A 13850-nucleotide genomic window follows, 5' to 3' on the forward strand; every position below is an offset into this window, starting at 1 on the left:
TTGCCTCCAAATTTAATGTAGAAAATTAAAGGAATCAGGGATCAGCCATTTTGGAAACACTAATCTAGACTGGGACTCTTCCCTTCTTCTATCCAGGCTAAAACCTGCATCGACGCCCCCACTGTCATTCTGGCTCTACCTTTCCCTCTGTTGGGAAGCCGCCCTGCCCTACTCCCCGACTGCCAGTCGATCGTAACCATTTAGCGGCACAGCTGCTGAAAAATGAGACGGGCGCGACTTACTTTTGGTGACTTTTATTATTCATTTATAAGCAAAAAAAAAGTAGACAGATAAAAAGAAAGAAAACCAAAATATACCTTTGAAGGTTGGGGGCAGGGGAAAGAGGTGGTCTGGGGGATGCTGAGGGGGAGGGGAAGGTGCAGCAAGAGGGAACAGGAACACCAAGAAGAGGGTACAGGCCCCAGGAAGAGAGGGAGGGGCAAGGGAGAGGAGGAATGAGACAACATCCCCACACTGTATGTGCCCAGTACAGGTTTAGAGGGGATAACAAAACATTGCCCGGGGAGGGAGGGGCATCCCTCTGGACCCCACCTTCTACCCAAACGCCAGTTCTTGCCTCTCCCCACCCCTTCCCTCTATATACACCCCCCTCCCACCTGCAAATGAGACATTTCCAAAAGGCATCCGGCAGATACCCACGACACACCATCAGAGAGTAGGGGGAGGGGGGGGAGAGAGATGGCAAATTATATCCCAACACCACAGTTCCACTGGGCTCTGCTGGGAGGCAAAAAATAAAGAACAGATGCTGCAATCCCCTGTTCGGGGAAAATGGATTCCCCGGTCCCTCTGAGGGTTCCAGGCATAGGATAACACCACCTCCAATTACAATTCCGGAACTGGGGACTGAACGCCAACCCTCAGCGCATCGCGGGCAGGACGTCAAAGTAAAACCAGTTCACATGAGAAAGGGCCTCCAAGAGGTTTCCTTCAGAGTCCATCCCCCTGCCTTGTATCCAGTGCGGGTGGAAAGGTGGTGATGGGGTGGAGATGATCAGTCCCCCTCCAGGCTCCGTGGGAGAGGGAGGGAGGGCAGGGGGAAACCGGGTTGCATTACCTGCAAAATGGGGGGACAGAAAAAGAGTGTTAGAAGGGGATCATGGAACTGCTCTCTGTCTGGCAATCATCCAGCTACATCATCTTCTAATCTAAGCAAACCCTGCAAAACTCAAGACCCCACTCCCCCCAAAGACTGCTGAATCTAAAAACCAAAGTTTCCAGCACAAGAGATTGGTGGGAAAAAGTTAGATGCCTCTTCTGACCCTTGTTTCACCTTCATACTCCCTCTGCCATCCAAGTTCCTTGTGAAAATACTGATAAAGGTCTGTAAATGTGGATCATAAAAGCAAATAAAACATTATAAAGCTGTCAGAGTTTTGGTGGTCGAGGAACAGCAGCCAGAACATCACAAGCCCATTTAAAGTGGTCAACCATGTCTAGCAGCCTACCTTCCATCATGGAATAAAACGTGCTATCTTTTGTTCCCACACAGATAATAACAACAACATAGTAACATTTGGTTTATATACTGCCCTTCAGGACAACTTAATGCCCACTCAGAGCGGTTTACAAAGTATGTTACTATTATCCCCACAACAAAACACCCTGTGAGGTGGGTGGGGCTGAGAGAGCTCTGAGAGAGCTGTGACTGGCCCAAGGTCATCCAGCTGGCTTCAAGTGGAGGAGTGGGGAATCAAACCTGGCTCTCCAGATTGGAGTCCCGTGCTTTTAACCACTACACCAAACTGGCTCTCAGAGAGCATGTGGTGCTCCAACCCATTCCCCTCTGCCCCCTGCAAAATATCCCACCCGGTCTCTGTGATTCAGCTACTCACATTGTCTGGGGAGTGAATAGGCCTGAAAGCTGGAAGCACTGTGAGGCCAACGTCTGCGAAGCCAGATTCAGGGCTGGACTCAGAGCTGGGGAAGAAGTCAGAGAGAATGGTTAAAGGACTGCCTTGCTGGGACAATGGTGAGGTTGCCTTAGGAGTGCGATGAACCTTCTTGACAAATCAGGCAGGACAGAGAGTTAATAAGAGCATCTAAAGAGAGCTCAGTAGCAGGGCAAAGACTTTACATGCTGAAAGTTCCACGTTTCTCTCCCAGCATTTCCATTCAAGAAGTGAGCAATGTGCCTGGGAAGACAACTGGCTCCATCCAAGTAAGAGTGTTCTCAAGTTAGATGGACCGACGGTATGCCTCAAGAGGACTAGCCGGATGACTTCTTTAGCCAACTTCCCAAGATGTCCTTTCGCTGGAAATGATATTGACCACATTTCCTTTCCTTGCTAAAGATATTTACAGCAAGAATCAGGCTTCTACCACATTTTCCCTATCCTTCAGTTCTCTTCGGGAAACCGTCCAAATAGGCCAATTACCGCCCCCCCCCCCATCATCCTAACACTCCCTCTTACCTGTCAGGGCAGCTGGGTTCAGTGCTCCCAGGGGTATCGCTCCATTGAGCTGCAGGGCAGCCTGGGCCGCTGCTGTAGTTGACAGTGGGATCCCGGAACCTGCTGTGACAGGGAGAGGGAGAAAAACACGAGAGTGGGTATTCAGGCAACACGTTCAGCAAGGACCAGTCCTTTCCATCAATGTATGACCAATCCAGAAAGTCATGAATGAATAATTGAGGCCGCTTCCGCAAGAAGCTTTAGGCTCCAGCTGTCTGTCTAAACCATGGCGGGGGGGGGGGGAGGTTGGAGCATCCACAACACACTGTCCCTATTCCGTGTTTTCCCTTGCTTTACTGCAATCATTCCTAAACCTGGTTTGGTACTAGCTTTTGAGAAATATCTCTGCATGGAGAGGAAGGTGCGCTTTTTGGCAGGTTCCTCACCCCACCTTGCCCTCAACTGCCATTCCCTTCTACTCCACTAGAGAACTACTCTTTAAAAAAACACCGGCGGTTGACTTATGCCCATTTACGTTGATTCTAATACACCCGTCACAGGCTGATTTTCCTAAAGGACTCTCACAACCGCCTGCAATTTTTGTCTGCTTAGAATACTGAAAATATTGCTCTTACAGTAGTAAATGTTAAAACAAAGTCAGGCAGAATGGTTCAATGGGGTCTCGTCAGCAGTTTATGGTGGAGTGTTTTAACTGACTTCACAAGATGCAATTAAAACTATCACCAGAAGCTGCCTTGAGTCAGACATGGGAGAGAGGCAGGTTAAACAAGCCGTATGGGCGCTGTTTTTCCAAGGCAGGACAGCCATAATTTCTTGACAATTCTGTGCACATCACAACTATTCTTCATGTTGGTCTCTCCCCCACACTCCATTCAGATTTCTTTCTCGACACACTTTGAAGACCGATCCTTGCCCAATTTATCCCTACAAACCCTGCCCAGGCTGACTGAGCAGCTTGCCAGAGGCCAAAACAAAAAAGCAGAGAGCATGAAGGGCTTCTGCACAGAAGGGGGCCTCCTCCTGTGGTATGCAGATACAGCTGCAGAAGGGCTTACTCCAGCAGCATAAAGAGAAGCTCCTGTTTTCTGACTTAATCTCCGTTCTTTCCACTCCCTCTGAGAATGGTGCAGAAATTAAGTGTACTACTAGTTTGTTCAACTGAAGGAACTGTGGGTGGTAGCACAGTAATACCACCAATTTACTGTCCTGGTTTTAACAGGAAAAATGTAAGACGAGGGTACCAAACTTGGCCTACAGGGAGAGAGAGATTTCCCATCCTGAATTCAGAACTGTCCACTTCTTTTAACGCGTCTTCAGCTTAAAAGATTTTAGAACTCTGAAGGGCCAATGTCTGATTCGAGAACCAAAATCTTGTAGTATCAGCCCTATTAGGTGCCCTGCTGCTAAACGCAGTGAATGTGAGTGTGACTCCCATTCCGTGGAAATCTCTTTCAAAGGACACGCTCCAGATCTGCAATGCTAATAACGCTATTAAGCCTATTCTTCAGCTGCCTACATTTTACATCGTCTCCAACTGGCTTTAAAAGTGTTACTTTTTTAAATCTTGTGTGCTGGTCTGGCAACTGCGGAACTAAAAAGCAGTTTACAAAAGGAAAAAAAATGTTTCTATTGGGGGTTTCTCTAGCTCATACAATTAATTGCTTTCAGTTTCCTTTTTCCTCAAGTTCTACCTTCTGCCAGTTTGGCCATCAGTTGCAGCTGGGAGCCGGTGGTGCCGAGATTAAGGCCTGCCCGGTCAGGCTCATCTGCACCATCAGGAAAGGTGATATCGGTGGTCCCATCCAGCCGTTCAGTGACCTGTCCCACCCGCATGGGTCGGCCGGCCAGCTCAAAACCGTTTAGCTGCTCCAGGGCACGCCGGGCACATTCTGCCTCTGCAAACTGAAGGAGGAAAAGGAGGTATGTTGAGTGTCCAACATGCATCTTTTAGAGGAACGCAACCCCCAGACAGGGGAGGATGATACATACCGTGATAAAGCCATAGCCCTTGGACTGTCCAGTATCCTGGTCACGCATCAGCACAATGCTATCAATCTGAATACAGGAAAGGGAGAAAAGCATGTAGGCTGCAATGCAAGAAGGCCCCGCCCCCAAGCTTTACATCCCACCCACTTCCCAACTGTGACCTTGCCAAAGGGCTCAAAGATCCCACGCAGCATCTCTTTGGTGATGTTGCAGTGAAGGGAGCCAACATAGAGCCGCATGGGTCCACCGCTGCCCTTCTGCAGGTTGTTAGCCATGGCTGCCAGCCGGTTCTTCTCTGCCTAAGGCCACAGACACAAGAGGATTACGGAGTGGCCAAAAACAAGCTGCATTTTTTGAAAAACAGCCAACAGCCTTTTCCAAATCGTTCTCCCAAGTTGCGCTTCAACAACAAAGATACATGCACATTTAAAGAGTTACAGCAAACCAGCGGAAATCCAGAGAGACTCATTTTTAAGGACCGCAACTGGCTTGTTTTGTGGTAGGTTTTGACTGCTGCAGGTTCAACAGTTGACAAAGCCAGCCACTGCCTCAGCTCAAAAACAGCTGGCCTTATTAGCAGTAGGAGATGGATCACGAACTGAATCTTAACTGCACAACATGGTTCTTTCACACAGGAAAACAACTCTTCTTCCATTCCAGGGCTTTTTTTAGGACAGGAGAAGAACATGCACACAGAAGAGGTTTATAGCTGACCTAAAGAACCTTCAGCCCTTCCTCAAGCCCAGCTCCAGTTCTTCCAACACACTTTTGGATCCACAATATACTAGAATTACCCCAAACTCCAAGTTTTATACCATGTTTCGCACCTGGGAAGCCTGGACAATGATGGGCACACCTAGGAGGCGCTGCCCTGTTAACCCAATAGCCAGCGGCACAGACTGGATCTCGCAGAACTCCACGTAGGCGATGCCCTTTGAACGGCGGGAATTCCGGTCGGAGATGATCCGCACATCACGTACCTGCCCCAGAGGAAGGGAAAAGACAGGGCAAATGAGAGAGAACACCTGCAGCAATGTCTTATGGAAGTGTACAGTCATTCAAAATTCAGAGGTAGAGAGCTGGCACTCTATGAAACACAAGAGTGGTATTGCTGGTGTTGAATCTGTATTAGAAGTGACCGAGGGAATATGAGCAGATGAGAAAGGGGACAAGAAGGGTACCTTGCCGACAGCAGAGAAAAAGTCCTCAAGGTCACGGGGGCGGATGCGGGCAGCCAGTTGCATGCAGAACACAGTACGGGCGTCACGCTCTTCCGGGCTGAGGCTGCCCAAAGGCTCCCTGTGTGGACAGGATAGGTTAGCGCAAAACCGGGAGAACGGAATCAAGATCCTCTGGGCCAAAGAACCATCCCCTAAAACAAGGCACTCACCGGAGGGGGCTTTTCTCTCTGTACAAGGGACTCTTGCTGTGTCCAAACCGTCGCCTATAGAGAAAGAAACAAAATACAATTTCAGAGTCTCTTTCAGACTCTGAATGACAAGAGCAGCAGGTATACAATGACAATACAAGAGCACACCCTTTCACCCAAACAGAATCTGCTCAAGATGGATAAAATCAGAAGTCCCTCTATCCCAGGCTGTGCAATGAGGGTGGCATCCTTTATACCTCATACTTATTACTATAGTGTCACAGGGCTACACAGTCATGCACCAATACTGCTGCTTCCTCCTTATGTGTCCCACCTGCGGCTCCTACGAGTGGGTGAATGGAAAATGAGAAAAACTGTACTGACACACTTTCCTATTCTTTCTGGGCTATCCAAAGAAGAAGAATAAGACTCATGCAATTGGGAGGCAGGAAAAAAGCAATAGGGACCCCTCTGAATGGGGTGCAGAGAGAGGAGATTGAAGAGAACTTCAGAGAGTCTTAGACTGCTGCCTAACCTCTAATGTGATTCTACATCCATGGTCAATGTAGTCGCTGACTTGGGACAGGCAAGGCACAGATTATTGTACCTCGTCTATTAAACATACGATCATTCAGTCTTTTGCACTTCTTACCCAGGAGGTGGTGGGCTACGATAGCGCACTCTCTCCTCCCTCCGGCGCTCTCTGCTGCGGGACCTGCTGCCCCCCCGCCTACGATCTCGGCTGCGGCTCCGATGGCGGCTTCTGCTCCGGTGTCGGCTGCGGCGGTCCCGGCTACGGCTGCGCCTGCGATGGCGGTCTCGGTCCCGACTGCGGCTGGAAGGGGAACAGATCATCGGAGGGGGTTGCAGACTGTCAATGCTTTGGCCACTCCTACCATGATAGGATGACAAAACAAATTGTGCCAAGAAGCAGGTCCACACGGGGCTGAACAGCTACAGGAACAAAAGGGAGCCACACTCGAGTTTCACCATGGTGGCTATGGGCCAAAACTACTAACAAATACATCTGGATGCACCACTTTCAGTCCCAACCAAAATCCTTGAATTTGGTTAACAGGGTAGAAAGAATAGAGCTTGAGACAGACTGCACTCTCCACGTCACATGAAGCTGCTGCCTCCTTCCCATCCCTGACAGCTACACTGACAATGACGAGTGGGAGCCCCTCACCACTGACAGTCCGCCCAAACAGTCCAGCGCTCTCTCCTCAACCATTTCCCCACAGTGGTTCTGCTCCTGCAAAGGGGGAGCATGCCAACCGCACATATTGAAAGCATGTGCTCCCTGCAATATGCCTTATGGCCACCTCATTTGAATTGGACAACCTGTGCATTCCCCATGAGCATTGCATCATGTCTCACAGACACGCAACACAGCTGTGCATGGGCCCCACAGCAACTCACAGCCCAGCCCTACCTGTGTCTGTGGTCACGGCTCCTGCTCCGACTCTTGCTCCTCTTCTTTTTGCTGTGAACGAAAAGAAGAGAGGAGATACATACTTAGCTCCTGACTCAGACATTAGCAGACAGGGAGAAAAAACACAATCCAAGCCCTTTGCCTCACCTGCTGCTCTCCCCACTACTGCTGGGGGCGCTGTCTTTCTTTACTTCTTTTCCTTGTTCCTCCTGAGGGGGCTGGAGAAACGGGCAGAAGAGAGGGTCAGTGCGCTGCCCCCCACCCTCCGCCCTTCTCTATTCTGCAGCCTAGCCCACTCCTCCCTCAGGCAGTTCCCAATCACTTTCATACATTACCTGCACTGTGGGGGGATCAGCTGGAGGCTTTGACGGTCCAGGCTGGGCCTAGAGCAAACACAGGAGGGGATGGGCCCAGGAGGGGAGGGTCATTCAGACACACAGGGAGAGGGGGCGCACACACACACACACACACACACACTCACCCCACAATGGCAACTGCCCACCCCAATGAAATGGAAGAAACATCTCATAAAAAGTTACTTTCTAATTATTGAGCACAGATTGCCTCATATGATGGAGCCTGCGGCAGAGGTATTAGCAATCAAGCAGGTTAATCATTTGTAGGAAAGGGAACCTTCAACCTCAACACAGCAATTGTAATATCTGAGCCACCCAATTTCTTAAAAGAATAGACTGTATTCAAAACCACTTTTAACATGGGAGGGGGGGGGTTAAAGCAAGAGAAAGAACTGACCATTGAAGCTGTCCCAGCAAACTGGGCATACAATTCTGGAACCCTGCTCCCTTCATACAGACCTATCCCCTATCATATCCTCCTATCCTCCAGACCTCTCCCGTGGCTCCTTGGCAAGGAAGCTAGTCCATTTCCTTGTTAAATCTGAAAACCAGGTTCACACAGTCAGAAACTACAAAGTAATTTGGGGGCTCTCTAAATTTCATGCATTAAATCACACTGTTTCCAAGCATCACTTGCAAGGGATGGTAAATGCCAGGTGAAGAAGAACGAAGAAGAGTGTTGTTCAGTGCTCTAACGCAAGGAACTCTTTCGTTTAAGAAACCACACAATGCAGAGTTGTCATACATGAGCTCAGATGAAGCAACAAGACCCTCAAGAAGGTTCTATAATTTTAAAGATAGATAACTAAGGCTGTTTATGCTGAATCTCAAACTAGATGCAGGATGTCTTCCTGAGAATCCTTGTTATCATGCGCAAGAGACCAAGTTACAGCCTGTTTAAATTGCCTAATACACCTATGACAGCTACCTAGCCAGCTTTTCCCCAAATGCCCAAAGCAACCCCTAGCAGCTTTCTCTGGAAATATCTAAGAAAAAAAAATACTGCAATCAGAACAATCTGCAGTAAGTGAAAAGTCACATGCACAAGATTTCCCAGTACAGAAATTTGCTTCCTGAATGCACAAAAAGGGTTTTCAGCTCCCAAGACCCTGGACCAACCCTCCATAGTCACATTTAAAGACAAAGCTAAATGATCAACCCAGTAAATACTGGGCAGGACAGAGAACTTTCTGCAATACAAGAACTGCTGCTATGTTTGTACCAAGAGATTTCCACTGGAATGCTTCCACATAGTTTAGAGTCACCACCCTTGACAAACCAACCCTAAACAACTGGCAAGTACTGCCAATTTTACTCTGTTGCAGAATATTGGTTTTACTTTGACAGGTTTAGGGCTTATGAAAAAAAGGGAATGTCTATAAATTGGAAGAAATACTGAGACAGACTTGAGAACTAGGTCAAGAAACTGGCTCCACCAAGCCACGAAGCCTATCCTGGACTGACCCCTTTAGTAGGAATTCCTTACATCCTTGCACTATGAGGACCAGAAACTCTATGCTCTCAGTGGTATTACTACAAATTCTTTCCGAAGGCAGTGCATGGTGCTGTTTTGAGGATACAAATCCTCACCTCCTCTTTCTTGTATGGGGCCTCCAGCATGGCCTCTATCACAATATCGAAGTCATCCGATGCCATGCCGTCTTCTTGACTCTGCAATTAGGGAGAGAAAAGGAAAATAAGCGCAGGCCTCATCACACCAAGAGAAAACACAAGGGCACAAGGGAAGATACTTACTGGGTCCTGGGATGGATTGGGGAACGCCGGATCCATGGCTGGCCCAAACAGGTGGGCTCCCCACCACCCCGAGATGAAGGAGCTGCTAGTGGAGAAGGATTTTTAGCAAGCGAGGAATTTGATCACAACCTGGAGAAGACGGAGACATAAATGAAACTAAGAAACAGGCTAAGAGAGGCAGGGCCCATGCGTGTTGCCTGGATACACAATGTTCTAGATGCCAAATAGTCATGTGTTCTAGAACCTACCAATCTGGAAATCAACTAGAACCTTATCAGTTATGTCTAGGATTCTGAATATCAGAAGATAATCATAAAGGATCTTCCATACAAATGAAATCTTACAACAATTTGTTTGTAGCTACTTTTCCCACCATTCTAGAACAGCCCATCCAAGATATTCCTTCATCTGTGGACCTCACCCTTCAAGAGACCTCATGTCAGTTCAGAAAAAAAAGCTGTATTCCAAGTTTTTAATAAAAACTGAAGACAAAAAAAATAACTTGGGTCTAGGTAAGAAGTACTAAAAAGTTGCAGAATGCCTAATGGCCATTTTTGCCAACAAAACCCATCTTCAGTCCATGGGAAGCTACAATGAAACCCCAATCCTGTGAATGTGCAGTTGGAACTCATTTGGGCTTCTGCGGAACTTCCTTCAGCATGTGAAGGCAGAGAATTCCTCACACACAACTGCACTGGCACAGCCTCGCTGCTTTGTGGGCAAGGATCCGGGGACTGGGGAACTAAACCAAGTTACCAACTCTTACTAGAAGAGCTGGGGCATCTCCCACTCCCAGCTATAAGACCACCCCTGGAAGAAATGAGAGGAACAGCTGCTGTGGCCAGAAGTGCCATTCCCTTCAATCTGTGTTCTCTGCATCTGGTTAGCAGAGCTGCCATGGTTAGCAGAGCAATTTTGGTAGTTGCCAGTGGGAGGAAAGTTTTTACTTTAATTTATTAGATTTCTTGCCTGTCCTCCCTGTGAGCGGGCTCAGGGCAGATTACATTATATAGTGGTACAATAAATTAAAACAATACACAAAAGATAAAATACACAATTTCTTAATTCCAATACAAAAACTCCACCTACTGCAAGGTCCTGAAGTCTTGCACCAACCCAGTAAACCACTGCCCTAAGGTATCCTCACAGCAGGAACAGGTTGCTTACAATAGCAGCCACAAGACTTACAAGAATGTGCTTATTTTAGGGGCACACGATTAACATAATTTGCATACTTTTACAAACCACAGCCAGTAAACACATTAGACATTATTATTAAGATGCTCACTTTAGCATTCTTCAGCGTAACTGAGTGTCAAGACTGGATGGATCCATCCATTACTGTGCTTCTCTTACAAACATCTTGCCCTGCTTCACACTCTCATACCATATGAATTCTGCCACTAGTGCTTCCCTAGAGCAATAAATGTAAATTTATCAAGGTACATTAGGAAGGAACTTCCCTCCTTCTAATGACTAGAAGAAAGACCAAGTGACAACATCTAGGGATAGAGACATCATGTACAGAAGAACACATTCACCATCGCAACAGGAAGCTTTGAGCCATCATTATACAAAGCAAAGATAGCTTGGGAAGGACAAGAATTAATCTGGAAGTGGTTGGCTGTGGGAAGTGTTCCCAGTGGCCAGGGATGGCCTATAAAGCTCTCCTTGAATCCAACACACACCCAAATCCCCCTGCCTTCCTTTCTTGGTCTCCAACACCTATTTCTGTGCCCTAATTATTTCAAAGAAACTCCAAAAGGCCAAATAGATTGGGCAAGTTAAGCACATTTAACTATTTTGGACAGAGTTCCGGGATTTGGGTTCCAGTGGCACATGCGATCTTCTGGGGAATACAATGAGCCTTGCACCATGAGGTCTTGTCGATTTCTAGATACAACTGTATGACAACAGATTTGGGCCCTTTGTCTCACAAAGCAAAGATACAGGAAGGCTAGGCTTCCACCACCAGGCCACAAGGTTTCACAACTGTTCTGCAGAAGATAAGACACTGTAATCTAGTTCTATGCTTCAGGACACAGTAGAAATCACTACCGTTCTTTAAAAATGTAAAGTACTCTACTGAGAAAGCCAGCTCTAGAAGATGAGAATCCAGCCCTGAGTAAGAACCAACTCGGATCTCACATTTCCACACTCCCCGAAGCATGAAACAAAGATTTTAGAGTCCCAAATGCACAGATGCCTCCCACTGGCCAGAACCTATTTTTCTCTTACTTTCAGACCTTTTCGTAAAGTCCACGTAGATCCAGATAGATACAGTTTTCCTTCTTAAACATATTCTAAGATGCAATATTTCTACCCTAGAACCAGCTCACTGCTTGCGAAAAAATTCCTTCTTAGAAAACCTTCTAACGTTTCTGAAAATCTCATTAAGACTGACGACCAACCAACCTGCAAGTTCCTCATTGGACTCTGCCCCAGTGATTTCTCTCTTGCCACCCTACCCCCAACACTAGCATTTCACAGAATAACCCAAAATATTTCTAGACTCCCATTTAGCTAAGTAAAATGAGTCTGTGTAGAGTCAAGCTGTTCTACAACCACTTCCCTAAACAATTCCAGCAAGGAATTCTGCCCCACCCTCACCCCTGCCTGCTTCCAACTGATCTACTGACCTTCCTAATCCTGCATGTTCATCATAGCCTACTAAAAGCAAATTACACCTCCCACTTCCGTCAAGCAAAAGGCTCCTAAACAAGAGCTGACAAGGTGTGGGCTGCAGGCTACTTCACTAGCTACAAACATAGAACCAAACAACTGGAATCACTTGGCATGCTCAGCAGCACACAGAGCACAAAAGAGCAAATCTTATTCTTACAGCCTTCTGAGCTACCAGTATTCTGACACCTTCATCCCAGCTGTATTGCAGGGATAACAACAGCACTGATTTTAGATCAAGATGAACAGCCACGTTGGCCTGTCTGTAGCAGCAGAAAAGAGCAAGTCGAGTAACATCTTTAAGTCTAACAAAAATTGTGGTAGGGTATGAGCTTTTGTGAGTCATAGCTCACTTCAGATACCAACACTGGTTTTGTTCACTGCTCTGAGAGGCCCACTGAATCAGGTTCAGTAGCACCTTAAAGGGCCTAACTTGGATAGCCCAGGTGAGCCTGATCTTGTCAGATCTCAGAAGCAAGCAGGTTAGTAATTGGGTAGGAGACCTTCAACGAAGACCATGGTTGCAGAGGCAGGTGATGGACTATTGCCCTGAAAACCCTGCCAGGGGTCGCAATAAGTCATCTATGACTTGAGGGCAGGATTTTGTTCATTATATGTTTTATATACATACGTTTCACTTCCGTGAAACTTGAGGGCACTGTCCACCACAGCACCTTAAAGACCAACTTTAAGGTGCCACTGCACTCAAACCTTGCTCTTCTACTACAGACCAACACAGCCAAACAAGGTCTTTACTTCACACCCCCAGCAAGCTCTCTGGGCTTTGTCAGGTCCAATTCGCTTTCAGGAAGATGCTTCCTCACCACCCCCTACCCCCCATTATAACAGAAAGGAATACCCCTCCCCGCCATGTTTAGAAGCAGCCCTCCTCCTCCAGACCCCGAGACACCATCTTGTTCCCTGCGATGGGCTTTTATTTCTAAACCCCGCCATCCCCCAAGAACCTACCTAAGCCCCCCAGCCAAGCAACAAAAGCGGGGGAAGGGAGAGCAGCTACAGGTACCCGAAAGGCGAGGCCCCGCCCCCTCGGCCGAAGCCCCGCCCTCGCCCAGCTCAGGCGCTTCTTCCATCAGGCTCCCCTCCCCCCTCGCTTAGAACTCAGGGACCCCTCCCGGTGACGTCACCGCCGCGGCCGTGACGTCGCCACCCCTCAGCCGGCCGCCCTAGTCCCCAGCCTCCTTCTCAGGCCTGCCGCTCGAGCGGAGTCACCCACCTCCCCCTCCCTTTCGGCGTTAGTCTCCGGCAGGCGTTTATGTCCCGAGACGGTTCCGAGTCCTTCGCTTCTCCTTCTTCCGACGCGGCCGCAGCAGCAGCAACGCTAAGATGGCGGCGGACGCTTCTCCCTCCAGAACCTTCCCCCCCTCCCTCCTCCTCCTTCTTTGCCTCGTGAGGGACTCGGGGCGCACGCGCGGAAAACGGTGGCGGGGGTAGTTTGGATGCCGCTGATTGGCTAAGGAAGAAGGAGGGGGAAAAGGGTCGTAAGAGCTGGGTGCCGATTGACTGAAACGCCGGACGGAAGGAGGAATTTTTTTGCAACATCGATGATGATTGGATGAGTCGGTCGGGAAAGCGCGAGGCAAGAGTTTTTTTCCCTCTGTCCTCGAATAGAAACCAATGATGGGAAGAGGAAGGCGGGATCTGCTTGAAGTCCTTGACCGTGATTGGTCAGTCTGAAGGAAATGTAGAAAAAGGAAGTCATAGTTTACTTACAGCGACTTTGATTGGCTATCGTCGCGAAAGGGGAGGGGCGAGGAACCGGTCTCTCTCTTCGTGAAAGCAAATAGGAGGGGAAGACAGCGGGCAACCTGCTC

The 13850-nt window shown here is 48.2% G+C and overlaps 1 protein-coding gene across 6 annotated transcripts; it reads right to left on the bottom strand.

The window, feature by feature from the left end:
• Nucleotides 1-238: 238 nt before the first annotated feature.
• RBM23 (RNA binding motif protein 23) lies at nt 239-13415 on the bottom strand. Of its 6 annotated transcripts, none has more exons than XM_054992929.1 (16): nt 13253-13415; nt 9337-9465; nt 9172-9252; nt 7561-7608; nt 7373-7443; nt 7226-7276; nt 6443-6625; nt 5812-5865; nt 5603-5720; nt 5249-5401; nt 4583-4720; nt 4425-4490; nt 4127-4337; nt 2436-2534; nt 1857-1941; nt 239-1078 (listed from the first exon to the last, which is right to left on the bottom strand). In XM_054992929.1, exons 2-16 carry the CDS (start codon nt 9370-9372, stop codon nt 1075-1077), a joined length of 1398 nt encoding a protein of 465 aa, XP_054848904.1. In that variant the 5' UTR covers nt 9373-9465; nt 13253-13415; the 3' UTR covers nt 239-1074. The 6 variants fall into 6 exon arrangements, with proteins under 6 accessions (XP_054848904.1, XP_054848903.1, XP_054848900.1 ...); XM_054992928.1 differs by having other exon boundaries at nt 2436-2537; XM_054992925.1 differs by having other exon boundaries at nt 6443-6682.
• Nucleotides 13416-13850: the final 435 nt, after the last annotated feature.

Source organism: Eublepharis macularius, chromosome 12, assembly GCF_028583425.1.
Source record: "Eublepharis macularius isolate TG4126 chromosome 12, MPM_Emac_v1.0, whole genome shotgun sequence".
Classification (NCBI taxonomy): Eukaryota; Metazoa; Chordata; class Lepidosauria; order Squamata; family Eublepharidae; genus Eublepharis; species Eublepharis macularius.

Coding starts and splice junctions, on each gene's coding strand:
- RBM23 (XM_054992924.1), bottom strand. CDS start 9,372: ATGGATCCGGCGTTCCCCAATCCATCCCAGGACCCA. Junction 7,444..7,560: donor CTGATCCCCCCACAGTGCAG/GTAATGTATGAA, acceptor CCGTTTCTCCAG/CCCCCTCAGGAGGAACAAGG. Junction 2,538..4,126: donor GATGGCCAAACTGGCAGAAG/GTAGAACTTGAG, acceptor TCCCTGTCACAG/CAGGTTCCGGGATCCCACTG.